We start from the raw sequence: 10,215 nt of genomic DNA, 5'->3' as shown, positions 1-10,215 counted from the left end.
TTTGCTGACAGAGCGCTTCTTACAAACATTTACACTTATATTTACATACACACATATATTTGTTTATTGTACAGTAAAATATTTTTTTCGTTTTTAACTAAAATATACGCATTACTACTCTTGTGAATGTTTTGTTCTGTATGCAGGTCAAGTTAATTAGCGGCTACTTGTGTATTGCTGCGTGACACAGTGACACTAACATCGATTACGGATGAGTAAGCTTCATATATATATCCCATATGCTTATTACCTAAAAAAACCGTTAGGGCTTGGATCATATTGCCTTCACTCGTTGGTGTAGTGGCTAGTTTCTAAGACTCAGATTTTCTTTGGGTTCTAATTTCTGGGTTTCTCAATTCAATCTCAGAGCTTGAAATGCAGTTTTACACTCCGGGGACATGATCACAATATGTCATATGACACAAACATTAAAATTGAATATAAGTTAAGGTTAATTTATTTAAATATTTATATAATTACGTCAGTGTGATTTTTAGTTAAAATTCAAATTTAATTTCAACGTTTTATATAACAATCTAAGTAATTACAATAAAACTATTGTATAAATAAAGTCTAATATCGATTTTAATAGTTTGACTCCTGAGTAGAAATAATTGCAAACGAGAAAAAATATATTTGCTCTCAATATGTTTCAGGAACTTTAGGTTTCAATTTAAATAGAATATTGATAATAATATTGATTATTTTTGTTTTCTTTTCTGCGTAGAATTTACATTTTAAAACAGTGATAGGTCAATCAATTTTTTCCATGAACATAAATATAAGAACCCGTAACTGAGTGCTTTTACTTAAAACTACTTGAAAAAGAATATTTTGTTTAATTTTTAGTGGTTTGCAGTGAGTAGGGGGAGACGTCTACCATTTACCTGGGGTAGCTAATATATCAATTTGCCACTGGTTTGGCTTATTATAATAGGTCTTTTTTAATCACAAATGTGTGGGTAGCAATGGCTAATATAGTTTGGTCATGAGCAATGTTATAAAATCAAGTGATTGCCAAAATAAAATACTCGGAATTAAAATATGAAACTAGTTTCTTTTACCCGGTTATGATACAAGATTATGTACGTTTGAAAAAAATTTTCATAGATTTGTTCCCAGTTACATCACAACAAACATAATTGGCTGTATTTTTTTAAATTAATTACTTGCTGCAGTTAAAAATTTACTGGTGTTCGTACATTAATTGATGTTCACAAAATTCTTTATGGAAAATTTGAGTAAAACATATATAAGTTTGCATGATTCGAAAAATGGTTGACCAACAGAGGTGAAAAAAGGCAGTTTCTCGTGTTTATAATATGTCATCATCAATCAATCATCATAAATTATTTATTTGATTCATTTGATTTTCATAATAAACTACGAAGTAAATAAGATCACCTGTATAATCTCTTAAACTTTTTTATCATTTATCTGCCCTATAAAAGGAACTAAAATTTTTTAAATTAACCTAATATAATAAAAAAACAAATGAGTTACATGTAAACATAAGATATTTTGATTAAAACCGTATGTAAATATTACGAATTCGAATGCGTTTATGAAATAAACGCTGTATATTAAATGTAATAAATATTTTTTTAATAGACAAACTTTATCTTTTTTTATGCAATTTGTAACATCTTGTTGCTTAAGTGAAGCAAGTTTTAGAATTGCAATGACACGCACCGAACTATTTTTTATATACGGATTGTAAATATTAATGAATATTATTTTGCCTTACAATGTAATCGGTTGAACAATAAATGAATATCAGACCAGTTTAAGAAACCCAGTTGACTGCATTATGCATAAATATTGACCTCATGAAAAAACTACGAAGTAATTGCTCTATTAACGATTTGTTTGTGATGTTTGCTTGAATTATTATTAATTACTACTACAAGTTATAGTTTTAGGTGTAAGTTTTTTAACTTATATTATTATGAAACATTTCGATAGTAACTGTTTCGTTGGTATAATGGCTAGCTTGTTCCCACTAAAAATTTGTTGGGTTTTCCTGTTTAAGTAAAGTTTAGTTTAATTTAAGTAGAAACGTTGACAATATTCTTTGAAAAGTAACACGTAAAGCCGTTGCTTCTGTACCTGAACTCACTGGTCGTGTAGGCTTCTCGTTCTATCAGGCTATGAGAATGACGGTATAGAGTTCACCTGTGTATATACTTTTATGTGCTATTAAATTGCCAGTGCTTACCACGTAGAATGTTTGCTATGGCTAAAAAAAGTCAAGAGAACCTCATCCATATCTCAGAAAGAAATACCTGGCTAATTATTCAGTATTTTTTAACAAAAGAATCACATCAAATCAAGTCAAATCAAAATATACTTTATTTAAGTAGGCTTTTGAATCGTCATTCTATAGAACTGTATTAAAACTACCACCGGCTCGGATTGTTTATTCTACCGAGAAGAACTGTCAAGAAATTCAGTAGTTACTCTTTTCCAACATTTGAAATACATTATGTTAGTCAATACATGCGGCCTGAAAGTCAACAATCATTCATATAGTCTTGTGTTGAATAATTTGCTTTATTTATTAATGTTTTTTTAATAATAATTTGTATTTATGAATCTTGAAAGTTAAGAAACCTCTGCGGATTTTATTGTAGGAACAATTTACCACACGATAAAAAAGAATTAAACACACAATTTAATAAACTATCAAACCTATATATTCATATTATTTTATTTTTATAAAAAGACAATCAATGTCTGTGTCTACAAAACTTCCAAAGAAACAACTTAAAGTAATTGTAACTTTTTTTTTTTCAAAATAATATTTATTATAAATATAAAGTATCATAATATTCTAACAAATTTAAGACTCAATTATAATAAAACTTTATAATATATCTATTTAACGGAGCCCTAAAAGATCTATAGGTACAATACAAAGAGGCAACTCAAAATGTTCCAAGACTAAGGTTTCTACTAAACTACTTAAATATAAAAATAGTATATATATGTATAAAAAAAACCATACTAAATATAAAAAGTAAAGTTAGTAAAACAGAGATATTTTATAATAGTATTCAAAGAGAAAATAGTTAATTTCATTGGCTATCGAATGGATGCAAAATTATCTCAGGTAAACAAAATTGTATTATAAACAATATATTTTTAAAAGGTTCTACATAACAGTCTTTGATGTGATTTACGTATAATGGATATGTGCGACTTCTATTTTTTTAATTAAAAATGTACCACTTAAGCATACAGCGACATCTGTAGATGAAAAGTATTATGAAAAGCTTACAATTACTATTGTTATAACACCTCGCCTTATGGCCTCCACTGGTGACAGGAGAGCAGGTTCGTTTTTAGCCCAGAGGATCGGAAATGCGATTCAACGGGGAAATTCTGCTAGCATTCTTGCCACCATTCCACGCGGTCAAGATTTATGCAGTAGCTATTTTTAATTCATATTTGTATATATTAAAGCGCTTAATGTTATCAATTCTTATGTTAATAAATTATATTTAATTATTAATTCATATATTATATAATGTTTAAAAATATTGGTTAATATTTTTATTTATTTATGTTACTTAATACTTGCGTTGATAATGACTTAAACGTTAATTTAAATTTTGTGAAAACAATATTTAAAGTTGTTAGGCGTTGTAACAGCTAATTTGAATAATAGCACATTATACAGAAGTACTTATTTGTTCATAAATTACCTAATAGTAACGTATCCTATATTCGTAATTCACCTTCGATTGTCAGAGGAAATTATTCGCAAGGGCTGCGCACGATTTCTGTTCATACAGTACATACAGATAGTAAATTGATATTTAATTAATTTGAATAATAAGCTTTGTGATACGAGCATAAGTATCATTTTCGAGTAAATAATATAATAATTTAGCTAACTTGTGTGGTCATCCGTATCATTGCAGTACAGGTTATTCGATTGGTTTTACATTGGCAGGTAATGATATTCAAATAGGGCGGCACAGTGGGACTGTTTAGCATTGTTAATTCGATGTTTGTAATTTTTGGTGTAGTATAAAAGTGCACACAAATTGAAGAAGTCATTATTAACTTCCAATCGTTTTGATTCAGTGGTGTGTAATAGTAATAATAACAATGTCTCGCCTTACGGTAAGTTAAAATATTCGAGAAAATATTAGTCAGTAAGTTTACTGTTGGGATTTTATTGTTTTATTAAAATTACATTTTATATTAACAGATCGTATTTGTCATCGCAGCTGTGTGTGGAGTACTCGGAGAAGGTTAGATTTAATTGATTATTTTTTTCGATGATACCTTCCTTAGAAATTCAAAGTTATATTGATTTAATTCAAGCGGTCAGGTTTAATTAGGCTTTTGTTTTTTAGTTGCATTGTTAACTCTCACTTTGTTATTATTTGTGGTTAATATTTTGAGTTATTATAATATAATTTTATACGGAGCAATATATTATATGTATACTTTTATTGAGAATTGAATATAAATGTTTTGGATTGCTTTTGTACTTTAAAGGACATTGAAGTCGAAGTAGAAAATTGATATATTAAATGTTTAGTTTTAAACATATACGTAAATTTACAAGATTTAGATGTATCTTTTCAAAATTAAATGTGTGTATTTATGATTAAATAAATTATAGGTGTGACAAAGGACAGTCCCGCTGACTCCCGTGCCGCCCAGAGTGGAATTGTATCCTATGCCTCGTCTGGTTACGGCGGTGGATATGGACTCGGTGCGTCTGCTGCTGGAATCAGCTCAGGTCTTATCGGTGCTGGATCTGGAGTAGTTATCGGTGGACCGGGCATCATTGGTGGAGGTGGCAACCTTAACAATGCTGCCGCTGTTGGTGCTGCTCAATTAAGCGCTATTCAGAACGCTCAGGCTGTCCAAGCTACGCAGATTGCCAATGCCGCCGCTGCTGCTATTCAAGGTGCTCGTGTAACTGAAGCCGCTGCTAGAGCTGGACAAGCAAATGCTATCCAAAGGGCCCAGGCATTAGATGCTGCTCGTATCGCCAATGTACAAAGAGCTCAAGCCGCTGCATTTGAAAATGCTCGCGCTTCTGAAGCGGCAAGACGAGCTGCTGCAGCTTCAGCTGCTGAGATCGGCCGTGCCGTTGAGGCTGAACGCATTGCCAATGCTGCCCGCGTACAAGCTGCTGCTATTTCCAACGCACGTGCCGTAGAGGCCGCACGTATTGCTAACGCTGCGAGATCTCAAGCTGCTGCCGTCGCCACTAGCGCCGCTCAGGCTCAGGCTGTTGCCGATGCGGTAGCCCGCAATGCTCAGGATGGTGCTTTGTTGTACGGCGGTGGAGCCGGTCTTGGTGGTGGATTAGTTGGTGTTGCACCAATTGCCGCTGGTTACGGATACGGTCTTGGCGGCGGATACGGTCTCGGCGGCGGATATGGTTTGGGCGGCGGATACGGTCTTGGAGGCGGATACGGTCTCGGCGGCGGATACGGTCTTGGCGGAGGATACGGTCACGGTAAAGCGTAAATAAATTCTGTAATAGTGCTTACATCAAATTATGTATTAGTGATGACACCAAATGATATAGATAGAAAAAAATATATTTCTTCATCCATTTCGTCACATTTCAAGGAAATGGTTAGCGGCATATTGTTATTATAGTTAAGGACTCGTCGTGTAAATATAATATTAGAATACATACCATTGCATCAAATATATGTCTTTTATTGATCTCCTACAAATGTAACATTTTAGTTTATACACACTTGAACCAAATTAAAGTCGAGTGATTTTGCATATACATTAATATAATTTTTTTCTAATGTAAATATCTTGGCGTGCTCATAAAATAGCCATTTTTTATCAGATATTTTTGGGCATAACTATATACTTTCCTTCGAGTTATATACTTTCTTTTATAAAAGATAAAAAATGGTTATTAATATACAGATATTATTTTTGATTAAAAAAAACTACAACAAAATGTGCTATATTTTTTACTTTTACCTTATTGTGCAAATCATGTTTCTAAACTGCAAATCCGGACGTGATAATCGGTGTTGCTGTCAATAAATAAATATAATCAATGTCTTCCGAAATGTGGAATGAACAAATTCTAATTGGTTTTCTAATTAATTCAAAATTAATTCAAGGACCTTATACATAATTATCATAAATATCTTCTATTTTATTTTTACTTTTTTTTAATTTCAATCTCCACAAACCTTTGACGTACGCAATTGAAAACTGCGATTTCTTTAGGGCTATTTTAATGTTATGATCTCTGGTCACGTTACTCGGAGCAGCCTCGGATTTACGGATGCAATATCTTGTATGACGCTTTCATTGCGAACGAGTTGTCTGTCAAATATAAGAAAATTGCGATTGATAATTGTTGATTTTACTGATACTTATATTAGAGTTACAAACAAATACATTTTAGTCAACTGCGACATCTAGTTCTTCTCGGTAGAATCTACAGTATCGGTGGTAGCTTCACTTAATATAGTTTGTTAAATGACGATTCAAAAGTGCTTGTAAAAGCCTACTCGAATAAAATATATTTTGATTATATTTCTTACTGGCTCTTTTTCCTTTTCATTACTTTAGAATCTATGACATTTTTATGTCTTTTATCGCGTGTGGTCGAAACTGGCCTATTCTTTTTTAATGCAGATTATTCCATTGAACCTTCCAAATATAATTTAATTTTTCGCTGAAGTTAATTGTTTAAATACATTGCTTCTACTTAACAATGACTCTTTAATATCAAAAATTTTCCATGATTGCTAATTTATAGATTTATTTGTAATTTTACGTTTAATAATTAATTTGAGTTCAATAATAATATGATATTTGTTGTTGTTTAAGTTACGTGCGAGCTACGTAAATAAAGTTGTAAAACTATTTCTATTTTTATAATAAAAATATAACTTGAAAAAGAGTTGGTTTTTCTTTTTATCATTTTCATTATCCAAATTTATTTTTCTGTATCAAGCGAAACATGACGAGATTTGGAGAAAAAATCATCATTGTAATTTAATTAACAAGAACTACAAATATATTTTAGATTTTAAATGAATGTTTTTATTTATTTCACAATAAAGTTCAAAAATAAGTCTTGTCAGTTGGTACATTATCATATATTTGCGGAGACTGGTGCCTAAAAATGGTAGATTCTGTACATTGTACAAGTATATTTTGGAAATTAAATGTCTTGTAACTTTTGTAAATTTCTTCCATTCGAAATTAGAGTATAATAAGTAAACACTAAAGTAACGGCTATTAAATTATGTAGTTTAAATTTTTGCTAATTTGAATCTGACCTTAACTAAATAAACATTCGTAACAACTATGTATGTACACATCCTAAGCAAAGGGCAAGTGATAAAACACGACGGCTCCCGAAACACGAAGATTTCCGACAGCCATAACTAACATAGACAGCATTAATATATAAATAATATGGTTACAATATTCTGTATACAATACAAAATAAGTTGTATGTAAGTACTATGAAATTCAACTTGAGTATGTTGTATATTTTAATTGCCTCGTTACATAATGGCTGGTCCCGAGATTCTGGGTTCAGACGTTCTAATTATCAATCCTAATTATTATTTTTTTATCTGACGATGGAAGTTGCTATTTTCTGTAAATTCATTCTTATTACGCGAACAATCTGTAAATTTTCCACTGTTGGGCTTAAGGCCTACACTCCCTTTGAGGAAAAGGTTTGGAGTATATTTTACCACGCTGCTCCAATGCGGGTTGATGGAAACACATGTAGCAGAATTTCGTTAAAATTTAACACATGCAGGTTTCCTCACGGTGTTTCCCTTCACCGCTAAGATGATGATAATCTAGATTAATTATTATTAACACAAATTAAGCACATGAAGATTCAGTGGTGCGCACTGTTTGATCCCGCAACCACTGGGCTATCTTGGATATTTATTGTTGTAAATTCTCGTTACCAGTCAAGGTATAGAAAATTGGCAGGGTCTTTTTACCGTGACTTGGAAAGTACGGATGGTCCTGCACCTGCTCTATCACAGGTCGTGTCGGATTGCCGTCCCATTGGTCGCTGTGAGTAAGAGAATAGAGTGCTCACACGTCTTAACTACATGAAATGTATTCTGTATAGGTCGTTATTCATTTAAACTGTTCGAGATTTTGTCACGAGAATATTAAGTTGAATAATGATTAGGCATGAAGGCAAAGAAGTGAAGTCCTACTTAAAAACATTTTTTTTTTTAATTTCAACATTCGACCCTTGCGCTCTGCGTAACGTAACGAAGTTTTTTTTACAAAGTATTTGAGATTCTCTGTCACTCTTATTATAATACTTTTAAATTAATACACGTGTAATTTTACATTAAATGTTTTTGTATGTGGTCATTTTTGCTTGGAATACAGTTGAGACACTCTGGAGTTGAATTGGAAGATGCGCCTCTAAAGAATTCCCTCAGTTAACTCTAGATTAAAGCCAGTTCTTCTCAACATTCCGAACCAGTGGTAGCTCGATATTAAGATTGACCATGTAAAATGACGATTATATTATATATAATTACAGGCACAATGGACGAAACATCTTGTTTCCCAGGGTTGGTGGCGCATTGGTGATGTAAGGAATGGTTAATATTTCTTACAACGCCATTGTCGATGGGCGTTGGTGACCACTTACCATCAGGTGGCCCATTTGCTCGTCCGCCTACCGATATCATAAAAATAATAATAATAATAAAAGTTCTTGTAAGACGCTACTTGAATAAAGTATATTTTGGGTTTGATGTTTAATATTAAAGCGTATTGGTAATGATTATTTCAAGTTTCACGTTTAACACAATAATTGTAGATGAAAAAAATAATTATACAATGGTTATATTGTTAGTACATGCATACTATTAACAGGGAATACTTAATCATCGATTATAAAATTAGCTTTAACTAAAAACGAATCGTTAATACTTACACTAACACTATTTCAATAAAAAAAAATCTCATTTAAGCACGTTTACGTAGACACTTATATAATGTACAGAAAGTTGGAGTTGAATTTTATAATACTACATATTTATAAACATTAAGATAATTCAAAATATAATTTAGTAATTCTTATTAAATATTATCTATACTAATATTATAAATGTTAAAGAAAGTTTATCTGTCAGTCGCTCTTTCATCGCCAAACTACTGAACCGTATTTAATGAAATTCGATAGACTTATTCTGCATAACATCTGACGACCATCCCCTAAAATTCGAGCGATGTCACGGGCGACTACTTATTTATAATTATGTGAGATAATATCGTTAAAACAATTCTGCCGATTCGTCAAAATCTTGAATAATCTACGGTATTATGGCTTAAGGAGTAAATGGCGTTCTGAATGTCAACGCATTTGCTATCGGAACTTTAATGTTAAATGTAATACTGTTATCTTATAATTAAATTTATATTAACTAAATCATTGATAATATGTATATTATTGTTTAAACTGGATATTAAAATTGTTTTAATTCTATCTTTATCGTTCATTACAGATGTCAAAACAAACTATTTTGTAAAAAAAAAACTCTGAGTGTATATATGGAATTGAGTCATATTCAAAGATTTTTAATAGCTCACCTTGATTACTTCAAATAAAATATTCAAATTTGATAATTGAGATTATTTTTTTCTTCGGTCACACTGACAATTATTAGGCAGATTATCCATCTGAACAGGTCATATAAAGCGCACAAGTTTAACAAACACAAATGTGTTCTCTCTTCTTTCATTGTCATATTTCAACGGGACGGCAATTACGACATAACCGAGAAAAGTTCAGGCGTAGGTCTAAAGTTAATACGTACGCTGAAAAATAATGATTTTCGTTATTTATTTATTTTCAAATTAAATGTTTTGATATGAAATTATCAATTTGAAATTCCAGTTTAAATCAGGAGGTGTTAAAACGTGTCTGAAACGAAATTTTAATGCTAATAAATAATTTAGTGTACAAGATTATTTAACGATTATCGTTGAAGTAAATTAATCTTTATACGTATTCATTAACGACTATTTTTCTTTTAACTTTTTCTTGGGGTGTGATCAAGCGTTTAATTTCTCGCGTGTCCAGGTTATTTTTTTCAACAAAAATACGTAATAATATTCAAATAGAGCAGTATCGCATTCTTATTAGAATTTTAAATAGGTGAAGTTGTAACAATTGGGTGCAGTATAAAAGTGCATGCAATT

At 31.2% G+C, this 10,215-nt stretch overlaps 1 protein-coding gene across 1 annotated transcript; it reads left to right on the top strand.

The window, feature by feature from the left end:
- Nucleotides 1-4,116: 4,116 nt before the first annotated feature.
- On the top strand, nucleotides 4,117-5,583 carry LOC125070643 (glycine, alanine and asparagine-rich protein-like). The gene is made up of 3 exons (XM_047680590.1): nucleotides 4,117-4,131; nucleotides 4,220-4,262; nucleotides 4,640-5,583. Exons 1-3 carry the CDS (start codon nucleotides 4,117-4,119, stop codon nucleotides 5,497-5,499), a joined length of 918 nt encoding a protein of 305 aa, XP_047536546.1. The 3' UTR covers nucleotides 5,500-5,583.
- Nucleotides 5,584-10,215: the final 4,632 nt, after the last annotated feature.

This window comes from Vanessa atalanta, chromosome 17 (genome assembly GCF_905147765.1).
Source record: "Vanessa atalanta chromosome 17, ilVanAtal1.2, whole genome shotgun sequence".
Classification (NCBI taxonomy): domain Eukaryota; kingdom Metazoa; phylum Arthropoda; class Insecta; order Lepidoptera; family Nymphalidae; genus Vanessa; species Vanessa atalanta.
Note: the sequence above shows the minus strand (reverse complement) of the source record. Positions and strands in the feature narration are given on the sequence as shown.